Here is a 24,856-nt window from a genome sequence, read left to right as displayed (position 1 = left end):
CTATTTTTTTTCCAATTTAAAGATTAATTCCTGTTTTTAAGAAAAGGTTTAGTAGCTTAAAGAAAGCACATTATAGCAGAGACTTCTGACACTCTCAGTATCCATCCTTCCTTTTGCTTGAGATACTGTTATTACCTGTGCTGCCCAGAATCAACCCTACATTTCCTAATCTCCCTTGCATGTGTATGTGACCTTGTGATTATCTTTTAGACAGTGGAATGTGAGCAGAAGTGATATGTACCATTTTGTGGATTTTTGTTCTTAAACCTTCTGTTACTCCTTTTTCCTGATTTTGCTGGCCAGAATGCAATTGCAGCAGAGTTGGTGGTGAGCATTCTCCAACTAGGCTCAGCTGTAAAGAATCTGCCTGCAATGCAGGAGACAAAGGTGATGTGGGTTTGATCCTTGGGTTAGGAAGATCCCCTGGAGGCGGGCATGGCAACCCACTCCAGTATTCTTGCCTGGAGAACCCCCTGAACAGAGAACCCCCTACAATCTATAGGGTCGCTAAGAGTCAAGCACGACTGAAGCAATTTTTTTCAACTGTGCAACATTCTAGATATGGCCTTCCATCCAGATCTCAGGCGCCTGGGTACAGACACTGTGGAGACAGTCTATCAGCTCTGGAATGTAAACATCCAGGGTGTAATATAAGAAATGCATTTGTATCTCCCCTAAACCACATTTTTGGGTTTGTGACAGTAACCTCACTTGTATCTTAGCAAAACAGCCGTTAATTCTATAGGGATTTATCCCATTCACAGTGCTTACACTTTGTTCACAAAGAAGTATAATAATGATAATCATAGTTGCAAAACCTGGTAGTTGTTTACTACATGGGGGACTTCTCTGTTGTGCCAGGCACTATGCTTTTTGCACAGATTAGTGTACTTAATGCTCATGACAGCTTTGTTAGGTAGACACCTACTTGTATTACTCTCATTTTACAAAAAAAATTGACACACAGGAAGACTGGTGAATTGTCCAAGGTCGTACAGGACAGTTAGCCGAGAAAGGATTTGAGTTGGTCTGTCTGACTCTGGAGCTATTATTTTGTAAGGTCTCAAGATAAGACCATGTCATGGTGCTGCTCATGGCAGAGGCTGAGACAGGTCAAGTTACTTCACATGATAATAGTATTAAAGACATATGACTAAAATGTGGCAAAACAGAAAAAAAAAAAAAGCTGTGCAGAATTGGAAGGCAGCAATGAACTTTCTTTGGGAAAAGCTGAAAATAAGGAAAGTGAGAGAGCGCATGTTAGATAGGCTTCAGCAATACGGGAACCGTGAATTTCCAGATGTTCAAGCTGGTTTTAGAAAAGGCAGAGGAACCAGAGATCAAATTGCCAACATCTGCTGGATCATCAAAAAAGCAAGAGAGTTCCAGAAAAACGTCTACTTCTGCTTTATTGACTATGCCAAAGTCTTTGACTGTGTGGACCACAATAAACTGTGGAAAATTCTGAAAGAGATGGGAATACCAGACCACCTGACCTACCTCCTGAGAAACCTGTATGCAGGTCAGGAAGCAACAGTTAGAACTGGACATGGAACAACAGACTGGTTCCAAACAGGAAAAGGAGTACGTCAAGGCTGTATACTGTCACCCTGCTTATTTAACTTATATGCAGAGCACATCATGAGAAAAACTGGGCTGGAAGAAGCACAAGCTGGAATCAAGATTGCCGGGAGAAATATCAATAACTTCAGATATGCAGATGACACCACCCTTATGGCAGAAAGTGAAGAGGAACTAAAAAGCCTCTTGATGAAAGTGAAAGTGGAGAGTGAAAAAGTTGGCTTAAAGTTCAACATTCAGAAAATGAAGATCATGGCATATGGTCCCATCACTTCATGGGAAATAGATGGGGAAACAGTGGAAACAGTGTCAGACTTTATTTTTGGGGGCTCCAAAATCACTGCAGATTGTGATTGCATCCATGAAATTAAAAGACACTTACTCCTTGGAAGGAAAGTTATGACCAACCTAGATAGCATATTCAAAAGCAGAGACATTACTTTGCCAACAAAGGTCTGTCTAGTCAAGGCTATGGTTTTTCCTGTGGTCACGTATGGATTTGAGATTTGGACTGTGAAGAAAGTTGAGCGTCGAAGAATTGATGCTTTTGAACTGTGGTGTTGGAGAAGACTCTTGAGAGTCCCTTGGACTGCAAGGAGATCCAACCAGTCCATCCTGAAGGAGATCAGTCCTGGGTGTTCATTGGAAGGATTGATGCTAAAGCTGAAACTCCAATACTTTGGCCACCTGATGCGAAGGGTTGACTCATTGGAAAAGACCCTGATGCTGGGAAAGATTGAGGGCAGGAGAAGAAGGGGATGACAGAGGATGAGATGGTTGGATGGCATCACCGAGTCAGTGGACATGGGTTTGGGTAGACTCTAGGAATTGGTGATGGACAAGGAGGCCTGGAGTGCTGCGGTTCATGGGTCACAAAGAGTTGGACACAGCTGAGCAACTGAACTGAACTGAACTGAACATGTATCTTCTGCAAAGGTTTATCTGAGTAATAAGACACTCAGTGATGGAAATTAGGATATACTGGAGATAATGGAGTGAAACTATACCACAAATGACTGCTACCATTTATCATTATGTGTTGGGCTTCCCTGGTGGCTCAGACGGTAAAGAATCAGCCTGCAACACGGGAGACCTGGGTTCGATCCCTGGGTTGGGAAGATCCCTGGAGGAGGGCATGGCAACCCACTCCAGTATTCTTGCCTGGAGAATCCCCATGGACGGGAAAAGCCTGGTGGGCTGCACTTCATGGGATTGCAAAAAGTGGGACACGACTGAGCGACTAAGCACATCATCATGTGTCAGTACATGTTCATTCTACTTTATATACATAAATTCAATCAATCCTCATAACAACCCTCTGAGGTAGGTGTTATTGTCATTAACTTCATTTTAGATGAAGACACTGAGCCACGGAGAGGTAAAGTAACTTTGCCCAAGGTCATACAACTAGTAAGTAATGGAACCTACTAGTTTGGCTTCAGAATCCTGCAGCAGTCTAGGTCCAATCAGAAGAAACCACATGGTAGGTTAAAGAGGATTGTGACTGTCAAGAATTAACTAAGATAAAAGTGAAATGTGAGATAAAAGGAAAACTATGGTATCGGGCTGAGGGAGCATCCTCAAATTTGAGAGGGGTCTGGATCACGTTGGAGAAAGGATGGTTGGCTACCAGATAGCAGAGACATTTGCTCATTTAGCAGGTTGGAAGCAGTCCAGGGTAGCTGGGCAAACAACAGAGAAGAGGATGGAGGAACATGATCACTAACCAGCCTTGAGGGGAGCCATGGGAATCTGGGAACCAGCAGGGACAGAAGACCTTTAAGACGCTGGGGGATTGGAGAGATGGAAGCAGAAGGACTGCTCAATGTGTCACCCTGCCCCCCTGAAAGGTTTGCTAGGTGGTTGCCTGCAGTCCTCGCAGGGCTCTAGTTTCTGTGTCAAGAGGGCTGCATAAAGGTTATTGCAAGGCTAGAGCTGTAAGGTCACAGAAGGACCAATTTTGGGGCTGTGGCTGTTGTAGACCCTATAGGATGTTTTTGAGACCACACTCCTGACCCTGGTTGGTTCCCAGAAACCACAGGAAGCTTCTTCTTTCAGTGCACTTAATAGAGAAGGTTTAACACCGCTCATTTTAAAGGATAAATGCTTTAAGGAATTCCATTATTTATTATAGAGTCTATGTTGAAGTATGTATTTGGACCTGAGAGGTAATACATCGATAACTGACACGGCTTATATTAAAAGTCTTGAGGACTTTTGGGCTTTAGAACTCATGAGACTGGGAGAATCAGACTGTGTCTATATATATATATATATATATATATGTATATGGTCTATAATCCAATCTAACAATTTCGGTTTTCAGAATGGAAAATACCCGATCAGCTGTATGTGTCCCTTGCAAATATAAACATTCAGAAGGATACAAACCTAAAGTGAAAGTCCTCCAGGCCATTCATTCACCAGTGATAAACACTTAACAATCTGGTGTCTTTCCTTCCAGACTGCTGGCAAATAAATACATGATTAATACTAAAAGGGCTTTCAAAACTGTTCTTACTTACTGTATGAAAGAATCAATATACCTTTTTGAGTCAGTATATTTGGAATGAACCTCCCTCCATCATTCCATCATCCTCTTCGCTCCCCGCGTCCCATCGCCCCTCTCAAAAATAAACCTTTTTCACACAAAAGATCCTCTTATTTCACTTGCACACGTGGAGTCTTCCCAATCTCATTGGCCGCAGCTGGCAAGGGGTTAGAAGGTGTCAGACTCCTCCGAGACTCACGAAGCACCGTTTACCAACTCCAAGCCCTCCCTTGACTTCCCTCTCAAGAGGCCAGCCGGTGACCTCTTTTTTTTCCCACGCTGATCGAAACCACGCTGTTCCCAAGCCTCCAGCACTCTTGGCACACTGCTGCTCTAGGACCACTTGCCTCGTGGCCCCGCCCCTGGCCCCCGACCCCACCCACCTGGAGGGGTTTCGCAAACCGGGAACCACAAGATCCTCCACGTCCCTGGCTCCGCCCACTATGGACTCAAGCCGCTCACCCACCCAGGATCCGCCCCTGTCTCTCAGACTCCACCCTCAACGGCACTGCTACCGAGAGCCTCGAGCTCCGCCCACCTCTTTCCGCGCCGGGACTTTGCATCGCTCGCCCCGCCCACGCCCCGTCCACCAGAACCTGCCCAGCCAATCCAGGGCCGCCCGAGTCAAGCCACTGACAACTCTCTTCATTCCCAGCTCCACCCTCCAGGAACCTGCCACCGGCATCTCGAGCTTCTGCGCGGGATCTGCGCTTTCCGCCGGTCGGGCTCCGCCCACCCTGCCTCAAGCCCCATCACCCGGGGGCGCCACCCGCAGCCTCGGGCTCCTCCCTGTCCGCCCAGCGAACCAGCGCTGCGTGTGGTGCTCCGGCTCCTCCTCCGAAGCCCGCCGGTGGGGCCGGTCCGGACCGTACGCCTCTGGCCGGTACCCAGGCCAGCCATGGAAGGGGACGCCCCGGTCGCCGCAGCCGCCCACTACCAGCCGGCCAGCCCCCCGCGGGACGCCTGTGTCTACAACAGCTGCTACTGGTGAGGGGGCGCGGGGGTAGCCCCCGGCGTCTCCCCAGCCCACTCGGCGGTGGAGACGCAGCCGGGCTCCGCCTCTTCTCAGCCCCTCCCCGGGGGCGCTCTGGGCCTGGCTGGAGGGTTTTCCGGTTTGAGGGGCGAAGGGAGCCGGAATGGCAGCCCTAGAGTCTTGAGTGGAGTGTGGGCATTCGGAGGGTGTTGGGGGAGGGGGGTAGTATCCGCCAGGAAGGGTCAGGTGGTTTACTTCTGCCTGGCCTTTTTCTCCTGGACCTTTCTCAGGGGATCTCAGTGCTTGGGGGCGCCTGAAAGGGGAGTTGGAGGCGGAGGGTGGAGGGTAGAGAGCCTTTGAAAATTATTGTACTAAATTAAAGCCCAAAGTGGTTTCGCACTGATGTGAAGGTCATTTTAATTTTGGAAGAGAATGAAAACACAGAGATTTTGCAAAAAACATTTCCAAGGTCACTCATTAAAGGCAGCCAAGATTCCAACTCAGGCTCCGTTGTACCAGGAACTAGGAGCTTAAAGACCACCACGTCTTTATTATAATAGTGATTACGTTTACACGTGGTACTCAGTATATGCCGAGCATTGTTCCCAGACGTTTCAGTAAACGAATTCATTTCTCCCCACATTTACATTAGGAGGAAGGTACTGTTAAAACTCCCGTTTTAAGGGTGAGCACGTCGAAGCACAGAGGGTTGCAAGAAATTTGCCTACGGCCGCATAACTTGTGAAGGACAGGGAGGCCTGGCTGTAGTCAGCGACTTAGTGAGTCAACAACAACATAGCTTGTGAGTGAAGGAATGCAGATTGGGAACACAGAGTCCGCACACTGCCCCTTTCCTAGGCCACTTCTGTGGTGGAATCACAACTCTTAATCTTCGGCCTTATCACTGCCACGCCTACCATTCCTTTGCTTGAATGGAGACTTCCAGTCCTGCACAAGAAACATCAGGGTCCTCTGAAACTGCCTTTCCTCCTTCAGCTGGTCACCAAATCAGTGCTAGGAAGAGCTGGAGTTTGTTCAGCTCTGACTGCATGTCAGGCTCAGTGCCAAGTACTTTCAGGCTTAGGAGATAGTTCTATTATTATCCTTTTTCTCATTTCCTTTATTAATGAAAATACTAAGCCACAGGGAGGCCTTTAGTTTGCCCAAGGTCACACATCTAGCAAGGGCTTTCCTTGTGGCTCAGGTGGCAAAGAATCCACCTGTAATGCAGGAGACCTGGGTTCGATCCCTGAGTTGGGAAGATCCCCTGGAGAAGAGAGAGGCTACCCACTCCAGTATTCTGGCCTGGAGAATCCCATGGACGGTAGGGTCGTAAAAAGTCGGACAGGACTGAGTGACTTTGACTTTATCTGGCAAGTGGTGGTGCTGAACTTGGAACCTCTGGGGTAGGTACTTCTACACTTCATTTCTGCCCCTCCTCTCACCTCAGTCCTCTTAGTTCTTGTCTCTGAGATCCATTCATTGTTTTATTCATTTATTCAGTAAATATTTATGGAGGATGTGAAGCAGAATCCTAGACACTAGGGATACTGCAGTGAACAACGTAGACATATTCCCTGATAAGATTTCATAGTTCTTACATTTTTGTTGGGGAAAAGCAGACAAAAGCAAGTTTAACCACACTTGGGTGTGTTAAGTTCTGTGAGAAAAATAGAACAAGATAAGAGATGGTGACTCACCATATTATTAGGATACTTAAAGATGTTGATAAAATTACATTTGAACAGAAAAAAATGACATTTGAACAGAGAGCTGAAGAAAGAGGGCAGGAGCTTTGTGGATGTTGGCAGGAGATCCCTCCAGGCAGGGGGACTGCAGGTACAGAACTCTTAGAAGGAAGCAGGCATGAATATTTGAGGAATGACAGAGAGGCCGACATAATAGGAGGGCAGTGATTCAGTGGAAGAATACTAGGAGATGAATATCTGTTCAGTTGATCATCTCCTCCTGGTCTCTTCAAACATAGGTCTGTCCCTCCTTGGGTCTGGCCGGTGGGGCCTGTTCTGGTCCTTCCTAACAGGCATCTCTGCCTAGCTTTCCCATAGCCCATTAAGCCTTTAATTTTTGGCTGGCTTCATACTGCTCAAAGCCAGTCTAAATTTGAATGTACCAGAGAACCACCTGGAGCTTATAGAATATGCAGATCTTAGAGTCCAACCCCAGAGAGCCTGGATGTGTGAGCTGCACAGTAGAGAAGTCTGAGTCTGGCCCATTGGTCCAATTTCAGGAGCTCAGGCCTAGACAATAAAGTCTATCTCCTGTGTATAGCAAGCACTCTAAAGATCTGGTCACCATCTGTTCCTGCGACCTCTTCGTGAACCTGGCTTCTCTGCTCTGCCCAAGGGTTTCTCAGCCTTGCCTCTGTTGACATTTTGAGCATGGAGATTCTTTGTTTGGGCATCTGTTCTTCGTAGGGCAGGCTCTACCCTTTAGATGCCCATCCTCCCCCAATCTGTCAGAATCCCAAATGTCACCAGCTATTGCCAAATGTTCCTTAGGGGGCAAAATTACCTCTGATGGAGAACAAGTGCTCTATCCTGTCCGAACGCATCAGGCTGGTGCACCTTTCTATGTTTGCTCCTGCGGATTCTTCGAACTTGGAATAAATGCCTCCTCTTGACTTCTGTTAGCTTCTGTCAGATGTCACTTAGCTTTTAAGCTTAATGATAATAGTGGTAGCCAATATTTGTGTTTTGTGCAGTTTGCAAAGCATTTCTTAATTATTTATTTGGCTGCACCAGGTCTTGGTTGCAGCATGCGGGATCTTTAGTTGCGGCATGTGTGATTTAGTTCCCTGGCCAGGGCTGAAACCCAGGCCCCTTACTTTGGAAGCACAGAGTCTTAGCCATTGGACTACCAGGGAAGTCTCCTGCAAAGCGTTTTTGATTCTGTTGTAATCATTTCGGATTTTTCCAATAATTGTTAAGCGCTTGTGTCCCAGGGATCCTCCCCATCTGCATGCCTCTCTATCAGCTCATCACCAGTCACCCCTGCAGAATCCCAGTCCCCGTACTGCTTTGTTAGCATCTCTGCTACCCAGATACTCAGCTGACAGCCTGGGGCATTATTGTTATCACCGCCCCCCCCCATTTTTTTAAACCAATTAAATGAGTTGCAGGACTCACACCTAATCTGTGGCACTTTCTATTCCAGTGATGACTCCCAGCATTTCCAAGGATGAGGCCCTCTTTTTTTTTTAATTAGCATGAAAAATTTCATGAATCCTCCTTCATATTAGTTGTACTCTTGAAGACAAAATTGTTGATTAAAAGGGACTGCAAATTCAGTAACTCTTAGGTTTAATTTTTTTCTCTGTGTAATATTCACTCATATTTGAAAAGTAATAAGCGAAGTATGTCCAAGCTACATGGGTATTTAGCCAACCAGTAGTACTCATGGTACATATGGATTCGAGAACTTCTGGGGTTAACTCTCCATTCTTGAGAGGGGAAAGGGAAACACACAAGGAGAACCTGCTGACCTAGTTCCTCCATCATCCTGTATCCCTCAAAGTGAATGACTCCCTCCTCTGTGCTTGCTCTATGCATCTTTTATGGTCTTCAGCAGCAGCAGCAGCAGCGGTACTCAATTATTTATGGATGTGTATGGCTCATCTCAGTCTCATCGTCTGCAACTCTGATTTATTGTTCTGAACTCCAAGCTCTTAGCACAGTGATTTGTATATCAAAGGCTGTTGTTGATAGTCAATGCTCCTGAATGTCTCTAGATTAGAAAGACAAATGTCTTCTCAAAACTCTCTGAGAACGTCCAGGTTAAAAAAATTTTAGCTACTGCATGTTATATGTTATATTGAAACAGTTCGAATATTATTACTCTGTGCTGCACATCCCATAGAATTATTAGCATTCTCCTGTTGGTATCTCTGCCACCATTTTTCCCCCCATAAGATTTCTTAGATATTCTAGGGGAAAACAAAATCATGGGAGAAAAATATAAACAGTTAACTTCGGTACTTTAAGTCTGGTTGCATGAAGTGTTGAGATAGGTGGACAAGGGCAAGGCTGAGTGAAGCGTGTGTCTCTCCACAGAATTGTGCCTGTCCTCAGTGCCGTTTCCAGGTCGCATGGTGTAGGTGGCTGGGATTCAGGTTTTGACAAATTTGAGTCACTTGTGTGAGCGGAATATTGGCGTAGCTCGTTTTGAGCAAAGGTGCTGTGTGCCCCATTAGAAGAAGACAGGAACCCAAAGCTTGGGCTGTGAATACTGCCAGGAGTGCTGGGGCTTGCCCATGCTGGAGTGTGACTGCCAGTGTGGCTTGGTTTGAGGCACTGGGCGTTGCTTTACTTTGGTGGTTCTTACCATTGCTGCGTAATAGCTGAAGGCCTCTCACATAAAAGAGAGATTCATCTAGGGCAGCAGTATAAGAAAGATGGATTTCAGTTTAGCATGAGGAAGAGCTTTCTAAAAGTCAGGACCTCCTTCATACTAGAGGGGCTTGGGGAATAGCATTCACCAGAGGCTCCCTCCAGAATAATTCCTGGACATATCCCATAACCGTCCTGATCTTTTCCAATCAGGAGCCCTCCTACACAATACCCATCCTGCCATTTCCAAAGGGGAGCAGCCAACCAATGTTAGGATTTATTGAGTATCGATGATATGATTATGCCCACTTTACAGAGGAGAAAAGCAGACACTCAAGAGAGGTCAGGTGTCCAAAACTTATTACCTTGTAAGTGGCTAAACTGGAATTCAAGTCCCTGGACTCAGAACTTTTAGAATATCGATGGAGCATTTGAGCAGTTAGAATGCCTCATGTTAACACTGCTGACAGAGGTAGTGAGCTCTGTGTCCGCAGAGGGGTCCGTGCACAGTTCGGGTTGGTAACAGCTGTTGCTGGGGATGTTTCAGAGGAGGCACAATTGTTAGCCAGTTTTTGGAGGAGGTGGTGTTTAAGGTCTCTACCAACTTTTTTTTTTAATGTAATAATTGGTCTTTTGTTCAAATTTGAGTGAACTGAGTGTTCACTCAAGAACTGAATGTTCTTGCTTAATTATATTGCTTAAACAATTATTTTATTCCAGTGAAGAAAATATTTGGAAGCTCTGCGAATACATCAAAAACCACGACCAGTATCCTTTAGAAGAGTGTTATGCTGTCTTCATATCTAATGAGAGGAAGATGGTAAGTTGGGGAGTGATGCAGAAAGAACACAAATTCAGGATGACATTCGAAGCTAAATAGAGGATGGGTTTAGCTTGTTCTAAAATGTGCTTTATAAAATACAGCAACAGTTCAAAGTTTGTTTTTGAATGAAATTTTTTCCCTATGAGGATGTAGTTAAGAGTTTAGTTCCTAACTTGCAGGTAGGGAAATAAATATGTGATGGTATGTTTATACTTTCTTTAGGTATGAAGTGAGAGATTTTTTAAATGCTTAGACTAGAAGCATATATGCTTAGGTTTGAAGGAAAAGTTTCATTCCTGTGTTTTATGGAACTACAGTAAACTTCTATAAAGTATTAAAAAAAAAAAGTAAGCTCTTCGTATTTTGTAAAGCACTTTTGTGAACATCATGTTGTTTGATCCCAATGGATACCTTGTGAAGTAGTCAGGGTTCATACAGCTGTTTCCGTTTTGTAGATGAGGAAATAGAGACTTGGGAAGGCCCCATGAATAATTAAGTGGGAGAGCAAGAGGTGAACCTGCCAGGACTTCCGATCCCTAGTTTGGGTCTCTTTCTACTCTCCAGAGAACATCTTAACAATGAATTATTGCTCCTTCATTATTAAGGACCCTTGGAAAGATTTGAATTTCTTATCTGTTCATCTTCCACCTGACTTGTTTGTTGTTTTGAAATATTTTATTTTCCATGTGTGTATTGCCTGAAAGAATTGAGTGGTGTTTGCTCTGTAAAGTTTGACTCAGGAAGTGTATTGTATTTGTAGATACCTATCTGGAAGCAGCAGGCAAGACCCGGAGATGGACCTGTCATCTGGGTAAGATGGTCAGCACAGACAGGCTCTGATACAGCAGTACTTGTAATCCAGGAGCGGTCTTTGTGTTTTGGTAAAGCAGAAATGATGGGGCAGTAGAGAAAGACTATGATAGTTATTAATAATTTGACCTTTGGATGACAGATGTTATTTGGTCTAAGGCAGAAGCACTGACAGGCATGTTTTCTTTTAATTTTGAAATTATTATAGAAGTGATTTTAAATGGCTGATGTAGCAGATACAATTGTTGTCTAGACGCTTGTCTGTTTAGCACTGGAAGGAACTTCAGCAGCATCTGGTCCATCTGCACAGTAGAGTTATCCAGAGACTGTGTGAAAAATACAGGTTTGTGGGAATTCCAGTGTTTAGGACTCAGGGCTTTCACTGCCAAGAGCCTAGGTTCAATCCCTGGTTGAGGAATTAAGATCCTGCTTGTTGCCTGATGTGGCAAAAAAAAAAAAAAAAAAAAAAGGTTTCTAATCTAGTTGATCTAAAGGTTCAGGAATTTGTGTTCTTAGCAAAATTCTTAGCATGACTGGCATTTCAAAAACACAGATCTATTCCAACCCCTTCATTTTTCAGGTGAAGAAACAAGCCCAGAAAGGCAAAGTGACTACCTCAGGGTTACCTGGCTGATAGGTGGCAGATGGGGGCCTTTCCAGCACACATCCATATGTCACCTTAACCTGCTGCCCCGAAGAATGGAACTGTTTGTGCTAAGAAACATGGAGATAAAAGAAAAACTCCATTCATGATAATGTAACAAACATCAAGTTTCCAATGCATATTTAGGATAAGACATCATTTGAATTGGCTTCATTCATTTATATAACATATATGTATTGAATGCCTGTTATATACGAGGCACAGAATAGACTAAAACGCTTGGCTTCATGGAGCTCACACTCTAGCTTCCTTCACCAGCGGGAGACTTGCTGCTCTGAAGCCCGAATCCAGCAGCGTTGGGTTGGGAGCGCAGGCTGAGTGAGGCACTTTGGGGTTAAGCCCAAGTCCCCCTTCTGCTGGGCTGTGTGAGCTGGACGGCTTAGTTACCGTCTTTCCTGGGTATCCTCCTCTGGTCACCGGGGGCCTCAGGGAGATGATGCATTTTTGAAGCATCACCCTTGTATCTGCACCAGTGCTCTAAAAGTGTTAGCGATTTTTGTTAACAGAGCGATAGAACCGCAGCTGTGGACTGTCCATCTGCCCTAGCATCATGCCCATTGCTGAAGCGCTCAGCTGCCGGTCTTCAGGGAAAGGATCTGTGATTGTGCCCTCTTTACACAGCAGCTCATGGCAGCTCCCGGTGGAAAATCCTGTTTCAGGGAGTCTCCCCACAGACTTCGTGTGTGGAATACAGTTGATCTGTGCCTCGTTGCTGTTCTGTTGTAGGCAGTGGGTGAGCCTCCCTCAGTCGGTGGAGACCAACCCCCGAGGAAGAGGTCACTTTCTAAGTGGGCGCTCCTGCCTCTAGCCTGCGGTGTCTTTCCCAGGCCTTTGGACAAGCTCTCTTCACCTGGCTCAGAGAGGGAAGCTACTTCTCGAGTCTCCTTGGTCCCCATCTCTGCCTCTCCTCATGGAGGTGGCCTGCTTTCCCTTGAGTTCACTGGCCATCTGCTATGTAGGAACATAGACCTGAGCTAGCCAGAAGGATATTCCTTGTTTATGCCTTTTCTTTTTTTTTTTTTTTTAATTTTTTTGGCTGTGCCGTGCAACCTGCAGGATCTTAGTTCCCCAACCAGGGATCAAACCTGTGATCCCTGCAGTAGAAGAGCAGAGTCCTAAGCACTGGACTGCCCAGGAAGTCTCTGTTTATGCCATTCCACAAGCATTCCTCTTTCTGGAATGCTCTCCTCTTTAGGCAAGATGCAGCCTTTCCTCAGTGAAACTCCCCTTATTAGTTGGGTTGCCATCCCCCTTGTGGGGGCCCCCCTCGCCACGTTGGTTGGTTTTTAAGAAGGCTGAGTATTTACATAATAATCTCATTAATTCTCTCAGTAACAGTGTGAGTAATACTATGAGGTAAACTGCTACAGTTGGGCTTCCCTTGTGGCTCAGCTGGTAAAGAATCCACCTGCAATGCAGGAGACCCCAGTTTGATCCCTGGGTTGGGAAGATCCCCTGGAAAAGGGAATGGCTACCCACTCCAGTATTCTGGCCTGGAGAATCCCTATGGACAGAAGAGCCTGGCGGGCTACAGTCCATGGAGTCCCAAAGAGTTGGACACAAAGACTGAACAACTTTCACTTTCAAACACTACAGTTATCCCCATTATACAGAAGAGGAAACAGAGGCCGGTGGTGGCGTGGCTGAAGTTGAACTGGGTGATTCCGCCTCATATGCCCTAACCCGCAGGCTCTCCCGCCTCCTGTCTTCCCTCATTCTCTCACTCTTCTGCCACCACTGACTTGGGTTTCCCACTCGCTTCTCCAGGAACTTCTTGAATATTTGGACCTATCTTTCTCATCTCTGTATCTGTATTTTAATAGCACAGTTTCCCACAAGTAATTGGGAGTATGTATTAAAAAAAACATAACATGAAGTAGATGTCAGGAGAGAACCCGATTTGGGATATGGCAGAGACTGCTGCTGGCAGGGATGGGAGAAGATCGAAGATGGACTCCTGGGTGGGGAAAGCATTTGAGCTGGAGCGGCAGTGATGAACTGGGGGAGAGCGGTGGAGACGCAGCACAGGTGGAGTGGAATAACGTGAAGAGGCCCAGGGGGCCAAAGTCTCGGACTGTTATAGGAGAGGGCTGGATGCATTAAGGGGAGGACAGGAGAGAAGCGTTCATTTCTGACGCTGATTCTGCTTTCCTAAGATAGAATTGGAGCCAAAGATAGCACTTTGGGCTCTGATGGCGCAGTGTCTCCAGTCTCAGTTAATTGTCTTCCCCTACCTCACAGGGTCAAATGAAACATCATTTGAGAAAGTGCTTTGTAAGCTCCGAAGTACTAGAAATGTATGGTATTCCTAACATTGTACTAATGTGATTGGACATTTTAATCTCACAATGCTGTTTTCTCTGTGAGCGTTTTTCTTCCGAGGCATTCTAAGCATCAGACTGCCCTCGTGTCCATTGATAAATTTTCCTGACATCCATTCTAGCTCTTAGCTGGCTTGAGCAGCACCCTGTGTCTGGGGGTGAGAGTGAGAATTCACATGCATGCTGGGACCCAGCTGTGCGGGAGAAGCTTTTGGTGTCCTTTTTCCTTAATGGCTACGGATAAGGGCATGGCTGATTGAAAATCAGTAGCAACAACATTAAAAAAATTTATTTCTTTAGCTACGCTGGGTCTTAGTTGCAGCATGAGGGATCTTTCATCTTCATTGCAACATGAGAACTCTCAGTTGTGGTATGTGGGATCCAGTCCCTGACCAGGGATTGAACCCAGGCCCTCTGCATTGGGAGCTCAGAGTCTTAGTCACTGGGCCACCAGAGAAGTCCCAACAACATTTTAAAGTCCTTCTTTCCCTCTCCAGGCTGACCGCAGGCTGTTCTGCTTTGTTAATGGTTTGGAGGATACCTTATAGACTTTTTCTCTGTACTCATATGCATGCATGTGTACTTCTGAACACAGACATCTGTCTTTATATACACATCAATTTAAATAATAATGTATAATACATAATCTGCAATTTGCTTTTTCCATCCAACTGTGTAACACGGAGTTAATCCAATTTCCACAAAAGTTTACCTAAGTCTTTTGCACAGTACCCCATCTTACGGCTGCCTTGTGGTTTGTTAGCCTTTCCCCTCTTGGTGGACTTCTGATTGTTTCTGAATCTTCACAGTTAAAAACAGCACTGCAGAGATTTTCTTGGAATATATACCTTTACCTGCATATGGCAGTGTTTCTCTAAGATGAATTCCTAATGGTAAAATTGCTGGGTTGAAGGTATACAGTTAATATACATGAACATTTCCACTGTTTATGTAACTGTTCCCTGTCACTGGACATCTGGTCTGTTTTCAGGGTTTTCTGTTTGCTTTGTTATTTTAAGGAGGGCTGTATTAGCCTTGTATGTTTTTGCTGGTAGATAGGCATTATAACTATAACCTTGGAATACTCCATCATAAGGTAACCTGGTTAACTACAGCAACTTTTACGTCTAGGATTACCACGTTGTCTTGCTTCATGTTTCAAGCGGAGGACAGAGCTTCATTTATGACCTTGACACTGTCCTGCCGTTCCCCTGCCCCTTTGACACATACGTGGAAGATGCCTTTAAGTCTGATGAGGACATCCATCCACAGTTCAGAAGGTGAGGAAACTCAGGGTGGGTTTACCTACTCGTCTGAAGTTAGACTTTGACGATTATACAGTTACTCTGTTTGCGTGCTTGTTTCTGTGTTGGTTTTGCAAAGGTTGCTTGTCTTGGCTTTACCATTGAGTTGATATTTGAGAGTCATGTACTACACAGCAGATTCAAAATATTTTGAAGTTTTGAAGGTTGTCCATCGTATGAAAGGCTGGCAGTCTTTAAAACTTTGTGTGACGAAATCCAAAACATTTTCTTCAAGTCAGTTTTGGAATGTCTTTCATACTCTTATTTTTGGGTGTGTGGATGGTGGGGTGGGGTGGGGTGGGGGAGCTGGATGCCACATGACGCCAAAATTGAGAGGAGTATGATAGGCTTCCCTGGTACTTAGATGGTGAAGAATCTTCCCACAGTGCAGGAGACCCAGGTTCAACCCTCAGGTCAGGACGATCCCCTGGAGAAGGCAGTGGCGACCCACTCCAGTATTCTTATCTGGGGAATCCCATGGACAAAGGAGCCTGGCGGGCTACAGTCGATGGGGTCACAAAGTGTCCAGCACGACTGAGTGACTAACACTTTCATGATACCAACACCTGAAAATTATGCCCTTGGCCCTTGATATATTCATTGAGAAAGGAAAGGCAACTGGATAGATTTCCACGCCTTTGTAGTTTGGAATGTCAGCTGATCATTTCTCATGGTATCTTTAACAGGTGTTAAAGCCACATATCTGTTTGTGTATCCCTAATAGTGTAGAAGGAAATGGCAACTGACTCCAGCATTCTTGCCTGGAGAATTCCATGGACAGAGGAACCTGCTGGGCTACAGCCCACGGGGTCGCAAGAGTCAGACACGACTTAGCGCCTAAACTATCTGCCTGTCACTAATAGTACAAAAATGTGTGCCTAGTTTTGTGCATGTCATAGAAAATGAGTCTCTGTAAGAATTGAGGTAGAGTGTCAACTGTTACATAAAGGAATGTTGGTTTACGTGCAGGAAATTTAGAGTGATCCGTGCAGACTCATATCTGAAGAACTTTGCTTCTGACCGATCTCACATGAAAGACTCCAGTGGGAACTGGAGAGAGCCTCCCCCGTCGTATCCCTGCATCGAGACTGGAGGTGAGCCAGGGACGCCCTCTCAGAGGGGTTTCCCATCAGTGTGCTGATGAGGGAGTTCCCTTAACCAAGGACAGGAAGTGCACTGTCCTTTGGGTAAGACTCCCAGAGTGGTTAGGAGGTGAGAGGGAGTGTAGTTGTGTGTATTTATCAGACTCAGAAATGGAGGCTCAGAGAGCAGGATTGGAAGGTTTCCTGGGAGAGGAAAGGCTTCAGGGAGCCAAACCACAACCCGGTTGCCGGAATATCGGCTGTCCCTGTCTCTGGTCCACCAGACTTGGGGAGAACTGTGTGTTTGTGCCACTTTACCGTGGGACTTGTAGAGCCTCCCCGTGGTGGGGTTTTATGTTATGGTGAAGGGAATTCCCTGGTGCCTCTTTGAGACCTGTGAAATCTCTGTAATAAAATCTGCGTTAGAAAGGCAGTGAGAGCTAGCTAGTTTTATTGTCCCACTCATCTCATTTATGTGCTTTTAGGCATCAGTCCAGTTAATAATTTCTCGAGACTTAAGTAGATCAAGGGTTCTTCATCATATTACTGTTGTCTAGCATTCACCTGGGTGAATTTATGGTGGGAAGTAATTCACAAGGTTGCCATTAATTGGTAAAAACCATCCTCTGATGAGGATGATGCTGTCTGAGTCAAGATGCTCTGCAGGCTGTAAAGGAGGCCAGAAAAACAGAACATTAGAGTTCAGAGTTCAGCAGGGAAGAAAGTAAAAAAGTGTATTTGGTATATTTGAAGGGAGTGAACACTGAAGGAAGATTCCATCTCTGATTTTGCAGCTCTCTGTGGAAAGCTCTCATGATTTTTAAAGTTCATATTGGCATTGCTTCGGGTCCACCAACCTGGTTCCCAGGCTCAGCATCAGAACTGGGCTAGCTTAGGTCAAGAGAGGGCTTCGTGGGTCTTGTTTTCATCTCACACACCCTACTGGGTGTGGTCCGGACAGTGCCTCTGTGGCTCCCTGTGTCTCTTCCACATAGGAGCACTGCCGCAGGAGCTGAGCCTTCAGTAAGCCTTCAGTAAACCGTGTCAGCCCCCGTCCTCTTTGACTTGTTCCTTTGGGTTTTGGTGACTGCTTCCCAGGAGGTGCTGTTTTGTGCCAGCCCCCTCCTATCTCACGTTCATCTCCTCTTCACTTGGCAGACATGAACACAAGTCCATGAAGGTCCAACCCTCTGCCTGGCCCCCAGGCACAGCTGGTGGGTGGCAGGTCTGTTACCTCCCTGAGCTCAAGAGCAGGGGAGGGGATGTCTCTTTTTTGTCCCTGTGTAACTAGCTCACTGGGGGCCTCCTGAACTTGAGGTTAGAACTCAAAGGAAACTGCTCTGAAGTGTGGGGTAAACATACTGGTTTCTCATGTAGTAATTTAACCATGTGGCCATGTTCTCTTGTGTGGTCAGTCCATTAATTCAAGCCCTCTATTTATCAGTTGAACTGACCCAGGAATGGAACTGGGGTCTTCTACACTGCAGGTGGGTTCTTTACCAGCTGAGCTACCAGGGAAGCCCCATTTATCAAAGGAATGTGTTTAAAGCTAGGATAAGGGGGAATTACTTTTAGCTCAGTCATGTCTGCCTCTTTGCAACCCAATGGACTATACAGTCCGTGGAATTCTCCAGGCCAGAATATTGGATTGGGTAGCCGTTCCCCTCTCCAGGGGATCTTCCTGACCTAGGGATCGAACCCAGGTCTGCATGCAGGTGGATTCTTCACCAGCTGAGCCACCAGGGAAGCCCCATTTATCAAAGGAATGTGTTTGAAGTTAGGATAAGGGGGGATTTACTTTTAGCTAATTAATATTGCTTTATTTAAAAAAAAAAGTTTAAAAAGAAGAAGAGGTTCAAGAAGACATCAAACTTGCAATTAAAGCCTGTTTTAGGTAACTTTCATAGCAGCCTTACTGCGTTTGGTTATGGGATTGGCCCTTAGGGGCTTAAAATTTATCACATTTCATTCATTGCACATTATATTTTGGCCCCAACATTGAATAATTTTGGTGGCCATGAGTCTGCAGGCCCACTCTTTTAAATTCAGCGTTTAGTGTATTTTAAATGAAGGAAACTACCCTCTCCTTTTTTTTGCCCATCTCCGATAAGAAGGAAACCAAGATTCACAGTCTTGCAGCCTTGCCCTAAAGCTCAGTTTCAGCACTAGCCTTTAATGGCTCAGTTTTTAAGGACCTTTCCCAAGTCTTGGACTGAACTATAGGGTACGCCATGACTGTCCCTTTCTCTTTCTAAGCCCTTTGCTGCCTCTCTGTCCTTTCATTTTCCTGTTCTCATGTGGTGTGTTATAGTGACACTGGCTATTCTGAACCTAGCTGGAGGACCAGTGTTATATGTAAATAGAAATGTTACAGTGCCTCTTAGGGAGATACTGGCAAATGCTGATTTGTTATATATTGATCTTTAAAAATTTTTTAATTTTATTTTTAAACGCTGGTGTTGAATGCCTGCAGATAATAATCATTTTTTATTTAATTGCATTAAAAAGTCCTAGAAAATGAATACCACTGTATTTCAGAACTTGAGGTTTCCTTTAGCCATTTGGTAAAGATTTTATCTGACTTACATGGAGTAAGTCAGGTAAGTACATCTACCTCAGGTAAGCAAGAACTTTTACTCCTTCTTTCCTGGGAGGCGCCTGTCTTTCCTTTATTTTGGATTACTTGGTCATTATTCATCCCTGGCTGTCTGATCACATCAACAGAAGTCCTGGTTTTGGTGATGATCTAGCTTTTTTGTTGTAAGACTGTTTCTAGTGTTCTGTATCCCAAGTGTCTTCATTTTTGAAAAGATATATTTATTAGATAATATACGCTAGTTTTACATGTTTTTTCTTTCAGTTTTTTAAAGGTGTCTCTTGTTTTCTGCTTGCTTAGTTTCTGATCAAGGAAACTGTTCTTATATTTGTTTCTCTAAATGTAGTGTATCTTTCCCCCCTTCCCTGGCTGCCTTTTAAGATTTTTTTCTCTTTATTTCCCATTTTCAGCAATTTAATTATGATGGACTGTAGTTTTCTTTAGATTTAGTCCACATGAGGTTTGTTCAGATTCTTAGATTGGTAGATTTATAGTTTTCATCAAATTTGGAAACATTTGGCCATTATTTCTTCAAATGTTTCCTTTGACCACCACCTCTATCTCCCCCTTTAAAAAAAATTCTTGTCTTTCACCTACGCATATGTTAGATGCCTCGTTCTTATTCTCATAAGTCAATGATCACTTTTTTTCAGACTTTTTCTATGTTTCATTTTGAATAATTATTTTGTCTATAAATTCATTTATCTTTTCTGCTGCATTAAGTTGCTATTAATCCCATCCAGTGCATTTTTTTTTCATTTTACATATTTTATTTTTTTTATCTCTAAAAATTCCACTTGGGGCTGATTTAATATCTCCCATTTCTCTCTGTTGTGCCCACGTTCTCCTCTACCCTTTTGAATATACAGAGTGTGTTTATAATAGCTGATCCTTGTCTGCTGGTTGCATTCTCTCTGTCATTTCAGTCTGTTTTCGTTGATGGATTTTGTTCCTGATGTTGAGTCGCGTTTTCCTGTTTCTTTGTGTGATTCATGTTATTTGGTCGGGTGCTGGACTTTGTGACTTTTACATTGTTAGTTGCTAGATCTTGAGGTACTTTTAAAAACAATATTGGATTTGGTTCTAGCTTACAGTTAAGGCTTGCTCTTTCAGTATGGGCTTCCCAGGTGGGATTAGTAGTAAAGAACCCGCCTGCCAATGCAGGAGACATAAGAGGCGTGGGTTCCATCCCAGGGTCGAGAAGATCCCCTGGAGGAGGAAATGGCAACCCACTCCAGTATTCTTGACTGGAGAATCCCGTGGACAGAGGAGCCTGGTGGGCTCCAGTCCGTGGGGTCGCACAGAGTTGGACACAACTGAAGCAACTGAGCGTGCAGTGCAGATTCTCAGCAGCCTTTCACCCTGCCCTCATTTAGCTCCGCTACTCAGGTGTAACCCTTTTGAGGGTTCTGCTAAATGCCCATGTGTTATGGGTTCTCTCCCCCTTGGCTGGTGGGGACTATGGAAGTTCTGGGAGTTTTAAGATCAGCTGCTTTCTGGGCTTCTTTCCTGGCTTCATGAGTTCAGTCCTTAGGCAGACTTGGGGGTAGAGGCTGAGTTGCCTCTGCAGAAGTCCAGAGCACTGTCTGCGTAGTTTCGTCCTCTTCCACACTCTGTCCCCAGCACATAGCCACTGTGCCCTGCTGGACTCAGGTCTCTGTCTTCCCACGGGCAGAACCCCCAAGCTGTTCGTGTTGCTCCTTCTGTGCTGTGACCTGGAAATTCTCCCTGGGCAGTGAACTGGAGGGTCCTAGGGCTCCCTCCCTTGTTTCTGCTTTCTGACAGTCGGTCGTGTTGCCCATTGTCTGGCTTGTGGAAAGAGCTGCTGAATATACTTTGTCCGCTTTCCTGACGGTTTTTGATAGGAGTATAGTTCTATAACTATTCTTTAATGAGGACAAGAAGAAATGTGTACATACTTTTAAAAAATGTATGGTATGGAAAATTTAAATCGTAAACAAAACTAGACAGAAAATGAGACTTTCAACAGTTATCAGCTCATGGCTGATAGCCTATCCACTTTCCCCCTTCTTGTATTATGTTGAAGTGAATTCCAGATATTAGGTACTTTCAACTCTAAATATTTCAGTATGAATCTCTAAAATATAAGGATTAGTGTATTTAAAGTATGACCACAGTGTCTTTATTACAGCTAAAAAATTTAACAGTTCTTTAAAATCAGCATTTCTCTCTCTAGTCAGTGTTTAGATTCACAGTTGTCTCATAAAGTTGTAATCTTTTTCCTATGGTACATTTATTTGAATTATTATCCAAATAAAACCCCTACCCTGTGCTTGGTTGTTACGTCTCTGTGGAGTCTTTTTTTAATATGAGGAGATTCCTAGTCCAGCTCTTTTTTTCCTTGTAATTTATTTGTTGAAGCAATGAATCTGGGAGAAAAGGTCTGGTTTTGCAGATTGTATCTCTTCTGTCTTCTGAATTTTTCTGTAAATTGGCCGTTTTATCCAGTAGATCAGCAGTTTATCTGTGCATGTTTCATCTAACTTTTTATTTGGACATGACTTCAGATTGCTAGAGAATTGGGTAAAACAGCGCGGAAAGTTCCTTTGTACCTTTTACTCAAATTCCAGGGTATCTGAGAAAACCGTGGCGTAATTATCTAAAGCAAGAAAATAATAAATCAGTGCAAAAATATCAGCACAGTACTGTTCACTTACAGACCTTATTTATAGCTTGTGACTTTTACCCCAATTTCTTTTCTCTGGTCCAGAATCCAACCCAGGATATTACATGTAGTTGTCATGTCTCCTCACATTCCTTCATCTGTGACAATTTCTTTTTTCTTTTACTTTTATACTTTTGCCCTTTTGAAGGGGCTTCCCTGGTGGCTCAGCGGTAAAGAATCTTTCTTCCAGTGCAGAAGATGTGGGTTTGATCTCTGGGTTGGAAAGATCCCCTCGTGATATGGCAACTTCCCACTCCAGTATTCTTGCCTGGGAAGTCCCATGTCCACAGGAGCCTGGTGGGCCAAAGTCCATGGGGTCACGAAAGAGTCAAACACAACTTAGCAACTAAACAACAACCCTTTCGAAGGATACTGATCAGTGACTGTGTATAGTGTCCCTCAGTTTGGGTTTGTGTGATGTTTTTCATGATTCAGTTGAGGTTATACATTTGAGATAAGAATACCACAGAATGATATTGATCCCTTATGAAACCTTTGAATAATTTTCCCTACTGTTGGTCTTTGGGGCTGTTAAACCGGAATTGTGCCTGCAGTGGACATTTCTTTCATATATTTTGTAGATTCCAAGATGAACCTGAATGATTTTATCAGCATGGATCCTGAGGTCGGTTGGGGAGCCGTCTACTCGCTGTCTGAGTTTGTACATCGGTTTAGCAGCCAGAACTACTGAACTTGATCTCTGGATGTGGTGCCGTAGAGAAACCCTAGAATCTGAACAATCTACCCCTTCATCTGAGACAGCAAACATTATGGTACATTTGGCTTGGAATTATGCTTTCCCCTTTTAATTCAGTTGAATTGAAAAGAATAAATAGAAACCATTTTTTTGATATGTCAGGTTGAAACTTGATGTAGTTGCTCAGATATACCTACTGTTCATTTGTTAAAACCTATGAAGACTTAGGCCAGTAATTGCTTTTTGTTATGATATTGATATGTGGACTTTGTATCTCTTTTGGATGTATCATGTCTCTCCAGCTCCACTGTAAGCTCCCTGAGGGCAGGGCCGTGGCCCATTGCTTTGTGTATCTCTGATGCTCATAAAAGAGGCCCGTAAAATGTTTGCTAGTAACTGTGCTGCTGCTTGAAGAGGGCTGCCATTGTGAGCTGAATCAGCAATAAATGTTAGTCTTTTGGGACCATTATGTTCTTAGAAAAGTTTGCAGCCCTCTCAGGCTTAAGGGTTCTTTGGCCTATTTATATGTTTTTAAATAAAATTGACTTAAATTAATTTTGTTTGGAAGATTTTGTGTCCCTCTTGATAATCTGGGATACCCAAGACTGTCTAAGTTGTAGACAGGAACGTCCTTCAGAGTGCATTGATCAGTCTTCCTTCTTGAAGATGTGTCTGGAACTTTGGCTTTCATCATCTAATTCCAAATAAAAGATGTTTGGCGTTAAAGCAGCATATAGCGATAGTTCTCATTCACATACTCCATGGTTCTGTTGTAAAAAGGAGCACATTTCTTACAATAGGGCTGTGCAAGCTTTCGCTCTTAGGTGTGTTTTCTGCTTACTAAGAAACTTCCATTCACATCCCCTGCCTTGTGCTTTGGAGGGATGCTTGCAGTCATTTCCTCGAGAATCAGTCTCAGGAAATACCACGTATCCAGCTGCTTCAGCTGACCTGGAAGATGCTGAGAGAAAGTGAATCAGCTCTGGTAAGAGGCATACCAATACAGCCTAAATTATGTTTGTAATTTAGAGTTCAGTATAGACCCTATACTTGGATGACTTTGTTGCGTTTCAGATGGTCATTTAAAAAGTACGTGACTACAATAAAGGAGATAAGTTTTGGCAAATTGGACCCCAGAAATACTTGCCTTGAGCAGAAACATTCAGAGGGAACAAAGGATTGTGATCTGATTTATAAATTGCATCTCTGTAGATTTTTTTCCCCTTGCCAATTAGTGAGCAGGTTTCCAATATGGTATTCAAAATTATGTCTGGTGAAGACCCGTCAGACTATCTGTGTGTGTTAAGTTTGAACTTCCCAGCCACCTTGCCTTGAAATTGAAAACCCCCTACTTCTAACCAGTGTGGTGAGCAAGGTTTTGTCAACATATCCAGTGGCCATTGTCATGACTTGCTGGAGGAAGTAAGGACTCTTGTTTTTTTCTACCTACCACTCCTTCAGTACCTTTTGAGAAACTTCTTCGCATATTTCATAGAGTCCCCATGGCCATAGATAAAGGCATGTTGCCTAAGCTGGACCAGGCGTGGACCCCACCCCTGCACAAGTCTTGAGAGTGACCTGTCCCAGGGTTCTCTGGAACTGCTGTGCTGGCATTCAGAGAGAGAAGTTCTTGCTCCTTCAGGACTATTGGGCCAGGGCCCTGGGAGTTTGGGGCTGCTGGGAGCATTCTGACTGCAGTAGAAGAAGGACCCTCCTGCTCACTGCTGCCTTGCAGAGCAGGCGCCCCAGGGGCATTTCTCAGTCCCTGCATCTTCCTGTGCTTCAAGCCAGCCCCAGCCTTTGAACTTAACAGGTACACAGACCAGAAGGTTCCTTTTCCTCTTCAGCCTGTGTGAGTAGGAGTGCTGTCACTTCTAACTGACTGGTAGCTTCCCTTGCAAGATTTTTCTTCAGAACGGTTGATTTTATCAGGAAACTGTTACCATTGTCTCTTTGTGCTTTTACTTTTCTCTGCGGTCAGATTCGCTTTTCTTTATCCTTAGCGTGTGAGAGAACTGAATAAATTACTGATAAATGCTGTGTGGAAAGAGGAGCTTTCAAGAAATGCAGGGGACTCAAGTAGAATTTGTAATTGACTCTGAAAATAAGAGAAATAAGGCATCTCTGAGAATCTTGACAGGGAAGCAATTACATGATATAAAATGGCTCCCAGGTCAGTAGAACTGACTATAGCTGATTGTGGATATTACCATGGCTTTTGCAAATGATTGTGTCTGTCAGTAAAAGGGCTCATTAGCAGTGGAAGTAAAGACGAACTCTGGTTTTTCTCGGTTTCATTTTTAATTGTTGTTTAGTTGCTAAGTTGTATTTGACTTTTATGACCCCATGAACTGTAGCCTGCCAGGGTCTTCTGTCCATGGAATTCTCCAGACAAGAATACTAGAGTGGGTTGCTATTTCCT

General features: G+C 44.3%; 1 protein-coding gene across 4 annotated transcripts; it reads left to right on the top strand.

The window, feature by feature from the left end:
• The first annotated feature begins 1,078 nt into the window (after positions 1 to 1,078).
• On the top strand, positions 1,079 to 22,989 carry NTAQ1 (N-terminal glutamine amidase 1). Of its 4 annotated transcripts, XM_042254164.2 has the most exons (7): positions 4,963 to 5,119; positions 10,172 to 10,271; positions 11,035 to 11,085; positions 15,201 to 15,349; positions 16,343 to 16,467; positions 17,614 to 17,669; positions 22,319 to 22,430. In XM_042254164.2, the coding sequence occupies exons 1-6, from the start codon at positions 5,031 to 5,033 to the stop codon at positions 17,631 to 17,633; spliced, it is 534 nt and encodes a 177-aa protein (XP_042110098.1). In that variant the 5' UTR covers positions 4,963 to 5,030; the 3' UTR covers positions 17,634 to 17,669; positions 22,319 to 22,430. The 4 variants fall into 4 exon arrangements, with proteins under 4 accessions (XP_060249668.1, XP_042110098.1, XP_027828723.1 ...); XM_027972922.3 differs by lacking the exon at positions 17,614 to 17,669 and having other exon boundaries at positions 22,319 to 22,989; XM_042254163.2 differs by lacking the exons at positions 11,035 to 11,085; positions 17,614 to 17,669 and having other exon boundaries at positions 22,319 to 22,989.
• Positions 22,990 to 24,856: the final 1,867 nt, after the last annotated feature.

This window comes from Ovis aries, chromosome 9 (genome assembly GCF_016772045.2).
Source record: "Ovis aries strain OAR_USU_Benz2616 breed Rambouillet chromosome 9, ARS-UI_Ramb_v3.0, whole genome shotgun sequence".
Classification (NCBI taxonomy): domain Eukaryota; kingdom Metazoa; phylum Chordata; class Mammalia; order Artiodactyla; family Bovidae; genus Ovis; species Ovis aries.
Note: the sequence above shows the minus strand (reverse complement) of the source record. Positions and strands in the feature narration are given on the sequence as shown.